General features: G+C 40.4%; 3 protein-coding genes across 8 annotated transcripts in view; all 3 read left to right on the forward strand.

The window, feature by feature from the left end:
• The first annotated feature begins 581 nt into the window (after positions 1-581).
• LOC117935830 (rho-related GTP-binding protein RhoV-like) lies at positions 582-1,658 on the forward strand. The gene is made up of 3 exons (XM_034858376.1): positions 582-766; positions 842-900; positions 981-1,658. The coding sequence occupies exons 1-3, from the start codon at positions 607-609 to the stop codon at positions 1,428-1,430; spliced, it is 669 nt and encodes a 222-aa protein (XP_034714267.1). The 5' UTR covers positions 582-606; the 3' UTR covers positions 1,431-1,658.
• An 856-nt stretch (positions 1,659-2,514) lies between these two features.
• LOC117935559 (zinc finger FYVE domain-containing protein 1-like) lies at positions 2,515-12,176 on the forward strand. Its single transcript, XM_034857758.1, has 11 exons — positions 2,515-4,090; positions 4,174-4,678; positions 5,625-5,839; positions 6,011-6,117; positions 6,203-6,311; positions 6,425-6,522; positions 6,731-6,848; positions 6,962-7,132; positions 7,330-7,510; positions 7,596-7,709; positions 10,069-12,176. The coding sequence occupies exons 1-11, from the start codon at positions 3,581-3,583 to the stop codon at positions 10,299-10,301; spliced, it is 2,361 nt and encodes a 786-aa protein (XP_034713649.1). The 5' UTR covers positions 2,515-3,580; the 3' UTR covers positions 10,302-12,176.
• Positions 12,177-12,666: 490 nt separating this feature from the next.
• Positions 12,667-16,283, forward strand: part of LOC117935560 (zinc finger protein DPF3-like) — a 16,525-nt gene continuing 12,908 nt past the window's right edge. For 5 of the 6 annotated variants that reach the window (XM_034857760.1, XM_034857761.1, XM_034857763.1 and 2 more), the window contains exon 1: positions 12,667-12,748. In XM_034857760.1, coding sequence (XP_034713651.1) covers positions 12,717-12,748 — 32 coding nt within the window. In that variant the 5' untranslated portion in view covers positions 12,667-12,716. Of the gene's footprint in view, positions 12,749-12,779; positions 13,748-16,283 lie in introns of those variants that run through there. The other variant, XM_034857765.1, reaches the window with a different exon arrangement.

Raw genomic sequence — 16,283 nt, forward strand, 5'->3', positions numbered from 1 at the left:
AACGTTTTCCAAAACCTTACAAATGACAGCGCAATATTACTAACAATACATAACAACATAAGCTACGATAGGTTTTTAAACACTATTTTGCTTTATAAAAGGAATTTTTCATCCGGAGCTGTCAACTGGAGTAACCTATGAATGGTTCATTTGCAAAAGCAAATCTCCGTTCTTCTTATTATTTTTTCTAATCCTGTTTTTGTGTCCAATCCAGGGAATATCGATTACATTTGTGATGAGTTGTTTTTAAGATCTCACTTATAGGGTATTATTTTTTCATATATTTTTTTAAATTTCCAATCCAGGGGAAATCAATCAATCAAGCTAGTTTGGGTTCATTATTTTTAAAACGAATTTGATCTGTTTTTATAAGTGAACTCTTCTTTTTTTTGACAAATGGCAAGGCCCGTCTTGGTGGGAGTGACTATGTTAATCAGCATCAAACGGAAACAGTTAAAGTGTTGGGGCATCACTCCTCTGATTGGGTGCCTTTGTTCTTTCAAATCGAGGTGTCTTCTCTTCTTTATTGGCACCAACGGGCCTTTGGGGAGAAGACAACTTTTACAGTAATGCTGTAGGTTATGGAGTAATAGCTATTAAGAAAAGATGGCCTGTCAGAGACATGATAAACCAAACAGACTTAGGGATGAGCTGAGCTGCATGCTGGTTGGGGATGGAGCTGTGGGGAAGACTAGCATGATCATCAGTTACATCTTCAACGGATACAACAGCGAGTACAGACAAACAGCTTTTGATGTTTTCACTGGTGAGTGAAGGTTAATTTTCAAAGGTTAATGGCTGCTTGACTCTGCAATTAAACTGATCTCTACATTACTTCCAGGTTTGGTTCATGTGAATGGAATCCCAACTCGTATGAAACTGATAGATACTGCTGGACAGGTAAATGTGTTTTAAAACCACATTGAGATTTTTTTCTAGTTGGTTCTTTCCTCCTCATCTTTCATTGTTTGATCTGACAGGAGGAGTTTGACCACCTTCGCTCTCTGTGCTGTGCCCATGTGGACGTCTTCATCCTATGCTTCAGCCTGGTCAACCCTGTCTCCTTTGACAACATCACTTCCAAGTGGATCCCACAGATCCGAGCCGGCAACCCAACCTCTCCCATCATACTGGTTGGAACTCAGTCAGACCTTTGCCACAATGTGGACGTCCTTATTCATCTGGACCAGCGGCGCACCAAGCCAGTGGCCTTCAGCCGGGCCAGAAGGCTGGCACACAGGATCAGAGCTCATGACTATGTGGAGTGTTCAGCACTGACACAACACAACCTCAAAGATGTGTTTGACTGTGCTATATTTGCTTCCACAAAGCACAAGCACACTGGCAAAACATTGAAAAAGCTCAGCCTGCTCAAACGTTTAAAGACGTTTTGTGATTGTGGATGGAGGAAAATCTTCAGATTCATCTGATGTGAAATCAAATAGTGGATTGTACTCTGCTTAGTGGACACGATGTGTTTGAGGATTTGTTTGACAAATCATGCATTTTTGTCTCAATGTTTCTCTACAGGATGCGAATTGCGCACTAAAACCACATAATTTTAGATCATTGACAACCTGCATTGCAATAACAAGGATGCATTTTCTGCTCTTTTTCATCTTCCCTTTCCTTTGTTTCATGTTTTATTTGTTGTTCATATTTTTGTGTATGTGTGTTAAAGGTTTTGTAATAAACACATTTCATTTAATGTTTCAGTTTTTTCTTAAAGAATTGCTTTACTGAATGGATCTGAAAACATACTGTCTGTAGATCCTGCATTGAAAAGTACTGTCAGTGAAGAAATGGAGGGAAAACACAAAGTGCCATTTGAGACAAATGGTCACCTGCTGATACTTTGAAGTGCTACTTTACAAGACAAAAGCCATTAAATCCATCCTCTATTTGAAAGCTTATGCTGAGGCATGTTACCACAGTTACTTTTAAAACAGCCCCCCATATGGAATTTCCTGTGGTAAAATGATCAAAGATGTATATTTAGTTAGGCTAAGGTTTGCCCAAAATGATTGCGATATCAAAAGAAACTATTACAAATGATGATATTCATTGAAAATATTGCAATATTTTGGAGTAATTTGCTATACCAACTAAGACCAAGATGTTATTTCACATTGTGTGTATCTTATTTATTTGCATGCATCAGAAAAGCAGAAAAACATTTAAGAAAAAAAGTTAAATTGCACAAATTATCTGCAAAGAAATCTTAAACATGTGGTAGAGCTTCTTGCTTTCATTTTGGCAGATTTGGTGGTATGTTACTGTGCTTTGGGGTAAATCTAAGAGGTTAAGCTGGTTTGAATGCCTATGGGAAAGACTGGTTGCAAAAAATGTAGGCAGCCTTTTCCCCCTCCCTCAACATTACATGCAAGACACCAAAACCCAAAGACAACAGTTATAACCTATAAGTAGGTTATTGTTTAAACGTTCAATTATTTGAGTGAAATAGAAAACAAGTTTGATTTTGAGCACATTAAAACATTTTTTTAAGCTTCACAGAATCTGTTGACTCAGTTTGGGCGCTTCACTGCTAGTCTGTCCGGTGGAACTACCTTTCCCATCATGCATCCGCACGTTACCCTGCTCTGACCCTGTGACTGAAAATAATCTGATCAGCTGATCTGACCTGGCAACAAAATAACGTAGCTAGAGAAATCTGCTAGGGAGGGGGCTGAAGAACAAAACAATGACACTGCTCGGAAGGCTTCAAATACAGTAACACTTTAAAAGACTTTTACAACGGAATAGCGCGGATCTCCCTCCAGTTTTAAAGTAAAAGAGTCCGTTGATATCCGAGCTTTTGACATCGACTGGTGGTTGTTTTTGTTGATATGTTGTTACAGCTCAGTTGACAACTGGAAGCTAGCTGCTTATTTGGACGGCTGTGAAATGTTGGGGCTTGCTGGTCCGCTAATTACAGCTTTTCTTTGGACAAAGTTGAGACTGTCCGTCGAAACCTACTAGCTGTGAGCTAATTTGCTGCTTGTATGCCAAATTATCTGCCTAGTTGGCCAGTAAGATATTAAGGGTCAGTTTGCTAGCTAGCCTGTTGTTAGCATCAACATTTGCACATTCATCCTTTCAGGGAGAGTTCATTGTCTCAGTAGGTACTAGCTACCTGTAAATGTTTCTCTATTATTTTATTGCTTTATTTGCTAACCTTTAATAGAATTTATGTAATAATGCAGCTAAATGCTAACTTTGGTTTCTGAACAAGCTAACATAGAGCTATCCAGTGTAACTCAAGGAGACGACATTTTCTGCTTCATTGCCTCACTGTTAGTTGTACCAGATTGCACTATTAAAGCCGTTGTGTTTGAAATTCATGTTGCGAAAACTAGTTTGATATATTGTATTATTTTTGAGAGTTAGTTGTTAGAGTGAGTGGATCACCTCCCGTTTTACCATGCAGCTATTTTAAGTTAATTTAGTCATTGTATTTGGGCACTTCAGTTGCCAGTATTAGCACCTTTTAAGTAACTGCTATTAGAAATAGCTGGTACTGTACTCTCAAAGCTGTTTAAATAAGCACTGCTCTATATTCAAGTTCAACTTGTAAGAAACGATGAGCGGGCATGGCTCATATTCAGAAAAAGGAGTCAATACTAGCCTAATATGTCAAGAGAGTTATGTCTGTGGTGGCTCTGAGGAGGCTGCATTTGAGTGTGATGAATGCAAAAGTTTGCAGTGTGTTCGTTGTGAGCTTGAGCTCCACAGGCAGGAGAGTCTAAAGAACCATGAGCGGGTTCAGATAAGACCCGGGCATGTCCCTTGCTGTGACAACTGTAAAGGAGGCAACGGAGACAATGGCAAAAGCCATAGATCTGTGGTCCGCTGCCAGAACTGCAAAGTTAACTTGTGCCAAGACTGCCAAAAACGCACACACAGTGGAGGCAACAAGAAGAAACACCAGCTCACATCTTATCCTCCACTCCCTAAATCTGCCGAGGTCAAATCAGTACACACACCTGTCTCACCCGCTGCCCAAATAGCAGATGAGACCAATTCTCATAAAGCAAAACTTCTGGAAAAAATTTTCAGTTTTCTCTTGGTTGATGAAAATGAGGAAATGCAGGTAAGTTGTTCAAAAGTCAAACTTGCCACAGAATCAAAATACCTAAACAAAGAAACTAATTTTCCCTTCTTGTTTCTCCAAAGATAAAAGATGAATCTTCATTTATAAAGACCCTGAGCTGTAACCCTGACCAGCTGCTGAAGGTGGTGTCCATTTTTGGCAACACGGGAGAGGGAAAATCTCACACCCTGAATCACACATTCTTCATGGGCAGAGAAGTGTTCAAAACTTCTCCCACACAGGAGTCCTGTACGGTGGGTGTGTGGGCGGCATTTGACCCCTTCCGTAAAGTAGTAGTGATCGACACCGAGGGGCTGCTTGGGAACAGTTCCAAACAGGGCCAGAGAACTCGTCTCTTGCTCAAAGTGCTTGCCATCTCCGACCTCATCATCTACCGCACCCATGCTGACCGTCTCCATGATGACCTCTTCAAGTTCCTCGGGGATGCTTCAGATGCTTACCTGAAGCATTTCACTAAGGAACTGAAGGCCACAACGGCCCGCTGTGGCTTGGATGTCCCTCTGTCCACCTTGGGCCCTGCGGTGGTCATCTTCCATGAAACAGTCCACACTAAGCTGCTTGGTTCAGGTAAAATTTCTCAACACTTCTGTTCCTCCCAGGTCCCACTAGTAATAGGTGGAGTGTCATTACTTCATCTGTTACACATTTATTAGACAAGTCAAAACTTTAAATAGAATTTTTCAGGAAAACATCTATTAAAACATTACATTGTGACTGTATCACCCTGAATTTAAGTTTGCATCACTGTAAGGATGAGAGGCGGTGCCGTCAAGGTAAAGATTAAGCCCTGCAGATAATTACAGGTTTAGGAAATATTAGCCTTCAGCCTATCTTTACAATACTGGAAGTAACAATCTGCACTCCCAACTTTTGGTGAAATACTACCTTTTGGACTATAAAGAAAACTACTGTGTAGTGAAGTAAAAAAATGTCACATATTTATAGCTAGTCACTTGACCCTTAAAAAACAATGTAGCAATTTCCAGGTTTTGGTCCAGTTACTACATCTCATACTTTACATTGCCATCAACCATTTTTCAATGCCTGCAATTCATTACAAGTCAAATGTAGTTACTGCTGAGGAAGAAAAAAAAAACATTCAAAATGTAGCAGGCCTTGGAGAGTAAATTGCATGATTTGTAGTAAATGTGCTTAAACATGAAGGAACACTAGTATAAGCCTTCAAGACTTGGGACAACAAATGTAGCCTAATGTAAACGAGTGAGCTACATGTCTTTGCTCATACATTATTCATTTATTATTATTTTTTTTTTGACTGACAAACAACATTGTAACATTCTTGGTACTTTTAATAGTAATAATAAAAATCAACTACTAATATTTAATAGTATTTTTCTCTTTCGAATCATTCATCACTTCATATAAAGCACTGCATTTTAAGAGTTGTGTTGTATATGATGAACACTAACTACACTGACTCTCACTAATGGTATATCTACAATACATTCTGATTCCACTCTATGGTAACTTTTCCATCTGTGTCTTGTTTTAGATAAGTCATCTGAGTCAGTAGATCGGCTTCTATCGGAGCGCTTTAAGAAGCTTTCCCGTTTCCCAGAGGCCTTTAGCTCTGTCCAGTACTGGGGCACGCAGACTCTCAGCCCCCCGACTGATTTCCGTGGCCTGCAGAATAAACTGGAGCAGCTCCTGGATAACAACGCCACCCGTTCCCCACGCACCCCTGTGGTCATCTTCAAAGCCCTGCAGGTACGGCTGTATATAGTTTGAATATCAGCCAGCTTACAGCCTGCTTCAGACTGGCTGGTTGTTGCAATGAAATTAATTTATACACAGTTTGCGGCAAACTGGTTTCTGGATTGAGATAAAGATGTATTTTTAATACGTAATGAATTTTGTCGCAACTTGATTCTCCCTCAGGCATTGAGTGATCGCTTTAATGGGGAAATTTCAGGTGAGCTTGTAGCCCACAGCTGCTTCTTTCCTGATGAGTACTTCACCTGCTCCAGCCTGTGCCTCAGCTGTGGGTCAGTGCCTTCCTCTCTTTAAAATCTCTCCTTCAATCTCTTGCCTTTCCGATTGTTTAACATCTGCTTTTTACTTCTATCCCAGATCTGGCTGCAAGAACAGCATGAACCATTTAGCAGAAGGAGTGTGCCATGAGGCAAAACACCGTTGTCGTTATTCCGTTCAGCATGATAATCGCATTTACACCTGTAAGGTAAGCACAGTTGCTCTTAGATGGAACAAATCCTTCTCTCTATACCATTCACTGTGTAATTACTTGTGTTCTATGGCTAATGAGTATAATGATATTGTGGTGCATCACTATAGGCTTGCTATGAAGGGGGAAAAGAAGTGATAGTTATCCCTAAGACTTCTGCTTCCTCAGACTCTCCATGGATGGGCCTCGCCAAATACGCCTGGTCTGGGTAAGTATCAGTCAGATGACCTGCAGATCATGTGTAACAAGGTCTGGGTTAGAGTTTTGTTACCTTTTACAGAGCCTAATTTAGCACTTAGTTCTAGACTACTAAAATAAAAAATGTTCTATTAGCTTACATGTTCAATGTAATGCCTTAGATATTTACATTTATATTTCCAGGGACTTGTACATTTATGTATCTACTGTATGTTAAGGTACGTTATTGAATGTCCCAACTGTGGAGTTATCTATCGGAGCCGTCAATACTGGTATGGGAACCAGGACCCTGTGGATACAGTCGTCCGTACTGAGATCCAGCATATATGGCCAGGGGTAAGGGAAACAGGCTTTTTAATTTATTTGTCAGATGGAGATTAATTGTCTGTAATCATACAATCATACATATCTATATACGTATGTAGTAAAAAGCTGTCTGTTTTTTGCAGTCGGATGGCTTTTTAAAGGACAATAGCAATGCAGCACAGCGTTTGCTGGATGGAGTAAACCTAGTGGCCCAGTCAGTGTCAGAGCTCAGTGTCAAGCCTGCTAAGGCCGTCACCTCTTGGCTGACAGATCAGATCGCCCCAGCCTACTGGAAACCCAACTCCCTCATCTTGGTGAGTGACACACACACAGCCCCACCTTCCACCACCCGCCACCAACAGCCAAGTCAACACTTTTGTATCCAGGGCTATGTTTACTGTCTGTGGTGCTCTGTGCCTATTTCACAATATATGTTTGCAGGTCATAAGATACAACATAGACTGTCTCAGAATAACAACTTCAGTTGTTATTGTATTTGTTCTCGTACAAGGTGTGCCATAAGTGCCACGCAGTCTTCCAGGACAACGACACCAAGCATCACTGCCGTGCCTGTGGGGAGGGCTTCTGCGATGGCTGCTCTTCCAAAGCTGCACCTGTCCCTGAGAGAGGCTGGGGTCTTGCTCCCGTCAGAGTCTGTGATATCTGCTTTGAGCAGAGAGCTACATACGCAGGTACACACGTTTTCAAAGATATCAAATGTTCGCATTATGCAGCCATGTAACATTTGGGTGAGCTTGAGATGTTTTCTTTCTGCAGAGCTGATTGAAGCAGAGCTTGAGGAGGAAGAAGGTGGAACCCTTGCCAGGAAGGTCGGAGAAGCAGTAACCAACACCTTTGGGGTTGTGGTCACTGCTATTGACATCCCACTTGGTGAGTTTTGCCCAAAGAGGATTGTTGTTTAGCTGGAATAAATGACCTAGTAATTGTAAGTGATGGGTTACAATGCCCTCTGGTGGCAGAGTTGCAATGCTTATTTACAGTAAGAAAAAAAAGCTTTGAGGTCTTGTTTCTAATTTGAACTCTCAAAAATGTCATGCGGAAGTCTGACTGGCAAAGCCTCCCTTATAAGGAGAATGGGATTCCCCAATGGCCTGTTTATAATACAGCCATTACAATTAACAAAAGCTCACAGTCCAAACAGGGCCAATTGATCCCCAACCTGCTTAGTGTGTTCTACCGCTTTAACATTATTTATTTTGGAGTAGTCTTCGGCAAGTGACTGAAATTATGTATGTCAAGCAGAAGTTCAAATACTGAATTTGCATTTGTCTCTAACTTGTTATTCTTGCCGATACATGTTTTTTATGGACTGCAAACTTAAAATCCTCCCACACACGCTCACTACAGAGCCTAAAATTGCCTTTGACAATCTTTTAAGCACCTGTTAGTGGCAGTGCTTCCATGTAGAATTGCTTTGCCGAGATAGTTGACCAGTTACCCTATTTATCAATTTCAGGGGACTTTTGTAAACTCACCTTTGCTGTATGTTTATTGAGTCAATATTAAATATTTTTCAGGTTTCTTGACATGGCATGCATAAAGATGTCTCATAGACTTTACAGTAGTCTGGATCAGTCACTTTCTGCACTAGTCTAGAATGCACTTTGATCCAGTGTTTGTTAGAAGAACATTTTTATAACAGCCGATATAACCTGTTTCTGTCAGAATAATCCTAAAGGTGTTATAGATAGAGTAAATTGGCTCTGCTGCATGGGAAGAGATTGCAAAGACTTGGCAAAAATAAGGGCTGTACTCACTCAAATACACACCACAAATCATAGCTCTTATTTTGCCTTTAGGTTGTTGTTTCACACATGTCTTCAACATATATGGAAAAACTCTTTGTTTATTCCAAAGCACAAGTATATGTACAGTATATTAGACTGCTTCATTAGTCTACCGTAGAACTTCATTGACTGGTAAAAGGCATAAATCAATATGTGTTTGATAACCATGTGTCCTGCTGAAAATGTCTTCATATCCATCACCACCAATACGAAAAATACAAAGTCTGCTCCAATCACAACAAAATATTTATTTCCAAATCTTGTTTCCATGTTTCCATGGATACTGCAACCAAGACAGCTTAGGACTAGTAGAACATTAGTGAGGAAAACAAGCATGGATAGAGCTAAAGTTAAGCAATGTCAGATGGCAGTCATCAGTCTAGTCCTTTAGAGTAAGTATTACCTCTAAATTAAAGGAATAGCTCAACATTTTGGGAAATTTTAGGAGGAGGTTTATTTGCTGGACTTTTTCTTCGCCGAGAGCAGTTGCCAGGCAACCAGCTGATCACAAGAGGTTATTGCTCCCTGCCAAGTAAATGTTCAGGACACAACCCCCTGTTAAGCCACAACTTGCCAGTGTTACTTTACACTGTTACAGATTAAACAAACAAGATAAATTGTGTTAATTAGTGAGCTTCAGATCTTCTAGGCAGAATTTGTTACCTTCGCACAGAAACAATAATAACCTAAAGTCCTCCACACTATATTAGGTTTTCAGTCAAGTTATTCATCTATGCTCTTTACCAGTAAATATAGTGTAGGTCTACAGTATCCTTTGAACAGACCCTGACTAACAGTTTTCCACTGTGTGCAGTGTTTATGCTAAGCTAATTAACAGACATGAGATCTTCTCAGCATGATGAACAAGCAAATTTCCCAAAAGGTCGAGCTGTTCCTGGTTTCACTATGAAGTTTAAAGTGATTTACAGTTTGGCAAAGATGAATCAGGATGCCTGAATAGCTCAATTGGTACAACAAGCACCCATATATAGAGGTTTACTCCTCGACGCAATGATTTGGGGTTTGACGCCGACCTGCGTTCCTTTGCTGCATGTCATTCCCCCTCTCTCCCCGCCTTTCATGTCTTCAGCTGTCCTGTCAAAATAAAGGCCTAAAATGCCCAAAAATTAATCTTAAAAAAGATGAATCAATTATTTACAGTGAACTGAATATCTTTGAGTTGTGGACAAAACAAGACATTTGAGGATATCGTCTTGGGCTTTGAAAAACACGGATCAACAGTTTTCCCCTTTTTCTGACATTTTATAGACCAAATAGCTAATCAATTAATCCAGAAACATAATCAACTATGAAAATAATTGTTAATTATTCATCCCTACTGTTACTACCTTGTGTTTTGCAAGTGTAAAAGTGGTCCCTTATACTATAACTGCTACGTGCTTGTGTTTATGTGTGTATTTATGTTACGTGTTACCCTGTAGGCCTTGTGAAAGATGCCGCCCGTCCTGCCTACTGGGTGCCTGACCAGGACATTCTGTCCTGTCACAACTGCCAGCGCGAGTTCACTGCCAAGCTGTCAAAGCACCACTGTCGCGCCTGTGGCCAAGGAGTGTGTGATGACTGCTCTCCGGAGCGTCGGGCGGTTCCATCGCGGGGCTGGGACCACCCTGTGCGGGTATGCGCCGGCTGCAACCAGAAACCTGGAGAACTTTAACAGGGGCAGCCTTACTTTCTCAGAGCACCGGAGAGAACCACTCACTCACTCAGCTCGCAGTCTGTCACTGCTTTACCTCCGTTAATCTAATGGTTCTGTCTTGTATCTGTGGAAAGGACGTTTTTAGGCATAAATAATATATAGAACATTTAGCAGAGTTCCTGTGGCCTTTGTAGAACAGCCAGAACATGTGAGTTACTTGACTGAGTGTGAAACCTGCATTTCCACTCTGATTATTTACAGAGTGAATATTTGGATTGGTATTGACGCAAGTCCCTAATTTTACGTTAAATAAGGCTGTTGAGTTATTTTTCTACTTTTAGAAAATATTAAAAAAACCAATTCATTTAAAGAGTATTAGTTAGTTGAGAACCCGTGGGGTTGGTGTGATTAGTTTCCAGAAATTCTTATTATTGAGCTTTGTTTCTCCGATGTTGCACGTGTAATGACAAGGAGATATTTTATATCCTTGCAGGTACGACTGCAGGGTCCATTGCATGCTGTATTGCAACATTTTAGTTTTTGCACTAAACTTTTTTCAGCTGTTATAGGCTGTTGCTTACCATGGCCAAAATCCAGATATCTAGATGATCAAGTAGTCTGTCCCAAATTGAGCTGAAATTTACAACAATAGGTCTAGATTGTGGATATCTGGTGTGCCAAAAATCATTCAGGTCACTGTGTCTGTGCTGGTATGATGTCTATATTTTATCATGTAATTTGTGGTTGTATGAAAATATAGAACTGTTATAGGACATTTAAAACGTTGAAAATTATTTATGTGTTGAGGATTAAAAAAAAATATCTATCAATACTCTGGCATGCATGATCCATGAGATCCATGGCCTTTTACCTGTTCAGAGGATGATCTCTGAATAAACCTCACTATCTTATTAACCAAGTGGCATTTCAGTGTATCCATGTTATAACATTTATGTATTTCATGTTCAAGTTTGTTCTCTCGACACCTTGATTTAAAGTTTTTTCTAAATATGTACAGTTGGAGAACTGAAGTTGAAGTTGTTGCAGAACTGAAGAATATCCGAATATGTCATCAAACCAGTTTTATATATTACACTCATGCCTCCAGGTCTACGTAGGCACAGACTCCTGGCAACACATTTTGTTCTGTTTTAGCTCTTTGCAGCTTGTGTTTCCGTTATCATACATCCATTATTGATATTAAGTATTTTTCTTTTCTGGATTTAGTTTTACACTATTTACTGTCTGGATATGTATCTACTTTGTAGCAACTGTATGCATACTACTCTTTTTTCCCCATATTGTTTGCCTTTATTTTTGTTGTTAAACGTTACACAGAAAAATTGATGCTTGAATGTGGCAATGATGAAATGTTAAACCATACTTAGTAACTGAGAGCTTTACATCTGGATATCATACAAAGCACGAGGGGATGCCTTTAACACATGCTTGTATTTTGTTGTTAAAAATGAAAAACCTTTGTCAATTGTAAGATTAGTAAATTCACCGTTTGCTTTTTCCTAACGTGGAACTTTTCTGGTTCTGATGAGAAAATGTTGTGTTGGCCTTGCGTGAAAATGCATTTACCTGTCTGAATGTTGCATCATACACACCCTCCTCTAAAATGCATACATGTATATTGCACAGAACAGAATAGGAAATACATCATGTCAGATTACTTGTCCTGTAGTTTCTTCCCATATAAATTGTGCAGTCTGCTGCGTCAAATATTTGCATTGTGATGTTCAATTTTTCAATTGGGTTGGGTGCTATCATCAACACTTCTCACATTCAGAATACAAATCAATCACAAATGATTGATATATTTAAAACAGTTGGAAACTAACTTGAAGATTAAAGATAAAAGTGGAATCAGCTCCCATCTGTCAAAACTTAATCTGAAATTGTCTCCATGTCTTAAGTGTGTGTTTGTGTGTTTAAATCTCCCTGTGTCAAACCACTTACTGTTATGTGGGAGGAATAGATTATGTGCACGCCTGTGTATTGTGAGTCTTGCTTTCACTGCAGCTTTAGATAAAGTGAGGGAAATTTATTTGCTTGGTAGGCCTACTTATCGATAATGATAAATGATTTATAATTATTTTAATAAATAATTAAACACAAGCTTCCATGTCGATATTCTGTGCCACTTGCACTGTATGGTTTCAGTACGCCAGCAAGGGATATTTCAATTGATATGTATCCAAGCTCTAGTAAGGGTCTCTTTAAAAGTGCTCTTATTCATTTGTGTACAATACAAATACAAGGGAAAACCCTTTAAAACAATTTTGACAGTTAACACATAAAGCCACGCCCCATCCGCGTATGCTGCCTAGTATTGGTCCACGATTTCACCCCGAGCTCTGATTGGTCAATTCCCGTAGGTTTCCCTCAGAACTGCAAGACGCCGATATTGCGTTACATTGTAGCAAAATGGCGGCTGTCATTCAGAATCCACTAAAAGCGTAAGTAATTTAGACATTTAGGAAATTGTGAACAATTACTTTGTTGCCAACTTGTACATTAAAAGTGTCTGTTCGTGCATGTGTTTTCCAGCCGTGTGCATATGACAGATTGGGCTGCCAGAATTAATTTTTGTGTACTTCTTGCATGGTAAAGTAGCCTCGTATAGTTCTTTTATTCCACAAGATTTTAACATTTAGTCCTAAACATGTACGATAGCCTGCCTGGCATTTTACTGCACTCGAGGAGCTTTTCCTGCCTACGGCTATGATTTCAACACAACAGTGTCATCTTTCCTGGGCTGTAAATTAATTTGAAAACTGACGACAATGTGCCTTTGCGCTGCACCGAATAATTAAAAGCCGATTTTCTTCGTGCTCGGTTGGGCATAGCAGGGGGATATCTGACATTCCGAAAGTCGTTTATAGTTGGTGTATTTGTCGACATGTCAACTTTGGCTCCGCTGAGCGCAGACGTGGTCAGGACCCGGTAAAGCAAGGGAGGAGGCATTTTGTGTTTGCATGCTTACTGGCGAAATCGACAAAAGTGACAGCAATTTAAGTCTGCCGTTGAAAATAGCTTGTCACTCTGTGCTCAAATAGCACATGCTATAGTCGTTTTTATCCCTCAACTTCAAAGCAATGCTCCACCTTTTTCTCCATTTCCCCTTTGTTCTTCTATTTTGCTTCACCAGTTCCACTGGTTAACATATTACCACAATTAGACACATTTAGCCTTCTGCTTCTTGTCTAATTATTTAGCATTTGTTGACACGCACATTCAGTTGGACGCGACAAAAGCCTTCAGCCTGTATTGATGTGTTATCATCATCACGGCTCTTTGGGACTGTGGAGGTAGAGCAGGCACTCCACTGTGCCTTTAAGTGGAGGAGTGCTGGAGATTAGCTTGGTCCAGGATCCTGGGCCCATCTGTCAGAGAGATGCTCCGACAGTGAGGAAGTGTTGGGAACAAGCAGGAGAACCATCTGCTCCTCCATAGAGGTAACGTTACACTGGCACCTGTGTGGACTACAAGCACAAGGAGTGGACGTCACCCACTCTGTTGCCATTGTTATTATGACATTATTACTACACCCAGGGAAGGATGCAGAATCATTTTTGACACCTGATTTGCCACTTTAAACCGTTTTTTTTCCTTTGGACATTGACATTTGTGTGACAAAGTGTCCAGTTCAGTGACTATTTACCCATAATAATTTAATAGGAATAAATACAGAGGCCATCTATGCTGTCAATGTGGCCTTTAGCAAGACAGCCGCCAACCTGCACACTCATTGTACAATGCTCTGGGTGGTGGCAAAATGCAAAATGTTCGAATTTGTATTTTTACATTGATTCACTGCACTGTTCATGCAATGCCTTGCTTCAGTTTCACAGCGAAATGCCTAACCCAATACAATCACATCTTCCCTCTGTTGGCACCTGAACAGATCATTGAATCACTTGATGTTAAAGTGCTCAATGTAAATGTTAAATGAAAAAAATCTTTCTTGTAGCTCCTTCCATTGTGTCAACACTAGTATATTATAATGTACATTTTCATTATTACCTTGTTGGACTATTTCTCTCTTGTGTCCCAACATGCTTCAGCGTGCGTCTACTGTCAAACTGCGGTTCCATCTTGGAGTAGCTTTAGCATTCTGATGTGGAATGTCTCCTTGCTGTAAACTGTGCTTAATGAAGTGTTTCAATGTGCTATAATTAGCCTCTGTCTCGGGTTTCTGACTTCATTTCACACGTTTGTCAGATTATAATTAGTCATACTTGACACTAATTGGATGTCGCTCCCGTGGACCAGTTTGACCTTTTTTTTTGTATTAAGATGATTCACTTTAGGGAAATTAAACACTGTTTTGACTTTGTTGTAGAGATGTAGCAGATGAAGCTGCAGCGTGCAAGCCTGTGCATGCTGTGTGAGGTCTGTCTTTCCTATGAGCATGGGAGTACAGTAATCTCCAGAATCTGCTGATTAAAATGGAGTCTGGAATATTTGATTAATAAAGACGCTCATAAAGCTGCTCATTAAAATTTAGCCTCAGCTGGAGATGGACACATCTTCCGGCCACAGCTCTCCTGAGATTACATTGACGAGTTCTTTCCCTATTCGGCAGCTACTTGGTCATTGGTGTTGAGTAGACTTTGAGTGAGTCAGGCCTGGTGTTTATTGGCACTGCAGTGTGGAGGTCTATGGTCTGGTTTTACTCCTGCCCTCACCCAGACTGTGTTGTTCTGATTGGTGTAATCAGCGGTTGTTGTCAGGATGCAGTGACTCTTTAGGCCCTCCTCCTCCTCCTCCTCCTCCTCCTCTTTTCCCCCTCTCTTGTTTTGTGGTAGACAGCTCTAGCTTCCTGTGAAGATACAGTGCACCTGCAAATTTGAGAAACCTCTCAAACAGAGCTGAAGGGAACTGAAGTGGTGTTTGAGGATCCGATTTTGGTTCTTCACGTCAGTTAGATCTCTGGAGTGCTGGACCGTTTTAAAGTAGACACCGGAGCTTTGTCATGACTGTCACGATCTCTTTGCCTCTGTGAGCTACTCCCCTGCAAACTAAAGTTTATCGTCAGATATGCAAAATTAGCGTTGTAACATGCTCACATTACGGACGCAGCCATGTGACACAACGAACCGTTGACAGGAACAGGCTGATAGCGGAGGCCCCACTGGCCACAATATTTGCTTTTGTTCCTCGCCCTCATGCACACACTCACCTTCTCTATTCAACTGGAAGATGTTGAGGATGTGTAGCACATACCGCTGAGGCACCTTTTTAAGCCCTAAAAACCTCATACGAGTGTTTTTAGTTCAGTTGATTCCGCACAATTTTGCCTCCTTTAGGCAGTGCTAGACTTTAAAGGGTATATTTGCAGTATATATTTGCAGGTTCAAAATGAATTTTTGAGATCTGGGAACACAGGGGAATCACAAAAGTCCAATTGTGTTACAAATGAGCAATCTGACAGTTTGTACTTAGGCCAACATATTATCTCAACCAGCGGTACCCAACCTAAGCACGTACATATTTCTGCTCTACCGATGTGTTGTCTGACTTTCCTCAAACCATTGGTGTTGTTTTTTGATAACGGTTTGAAAGTAGACAGTTGATTGTCAACAAGGTTAGGAACCACAAATCTAAAACCCTTTATTTGGAAGTGAAAGTAAAAGGGGGTGCTTGAAATGTTGGTAATAACTCTTCATTGTACAGGAAACTGCGCACACATCTGTGGCAAGTATGGTAGGTCATAGTAAACCAGCTGGTCTAAACCGTGTTGGATGTTTATTTCAGACGGTGTACGTTATACTGTTTACTAGTTTACGGTTTGCCTCTGTTTTAACTTCCAGGTTAGGATTTTTTTAAACCTGTTTTTTTACTCATCCGACTCCACTTCAGTGATTTTAGGACAGTGGAAAGACAGAAACATGTGTCTCAACTGACAAGAGGGGAATTGGTGTGTGTGTGTGTGTGTGTGTGTGTGTGTGTGTGTGTGTGTGTGTGTGTGTGTGTGTGTGTGTGTGTGTG

The sequence above is a fragment of the Etheostoma cragini genome, chromosome 20 (assembly GCF_013103735.1).
Source record: "Etheostoma cragini isolate CJK2018 chromosome 20, CSU_Ecrag_1.0, whole genome shotgun sequence".
NCBI lineage: Eukaryota > Metazoa > Chordata > Actinopteri > Perciformes > Percidae > Etheostoma > Etheostoma cragini.

Bases quoted from the DNA above. Each gene is read 5' to 3' on its own strand.
- LOC117935830 (XM_034858376.1), top strand. From the start codon at position 607: ATGGCCTGTCAGAGACATGATAAACCAAACAGACTTAGGGATGAGCTG. The intron at 767-841 runs GTGAGTGAAGGT...CATTACTTCCAG, and splicing joins AGCTTTTGATGTTTTCACTG to GTTTGGTTCATGTGAATGGA. The intron at 901-980 runs GTAAATGTGTTT...TTGATCTGACAG, and splicing joins TGATAGATACTGCTGGACAG to GAGGAGTTTGACCACCTTCG.
- LOC117935559 (XM_034857758.1), top strand. From the start codon at position 3,581: ATGAGCGGGCATGGCTCATATTCAGAAAAAGGAGTCAATACTAGCCTA. The intron at 6,312-6,424 runs GTAAGCACAGTT...GCATCACTATAG, and splicing joins ATCGCATTTACACCTGTAAG to GCTTGCTATGAAGGGGGAAA. The intron at 7,133-7,329 runs GTGAGTGACACA...TTCTCGTACAAG, and splicing joins AACCCAACTCCCTCATCTTG to GTGTGCCATAAGTGCCACGC.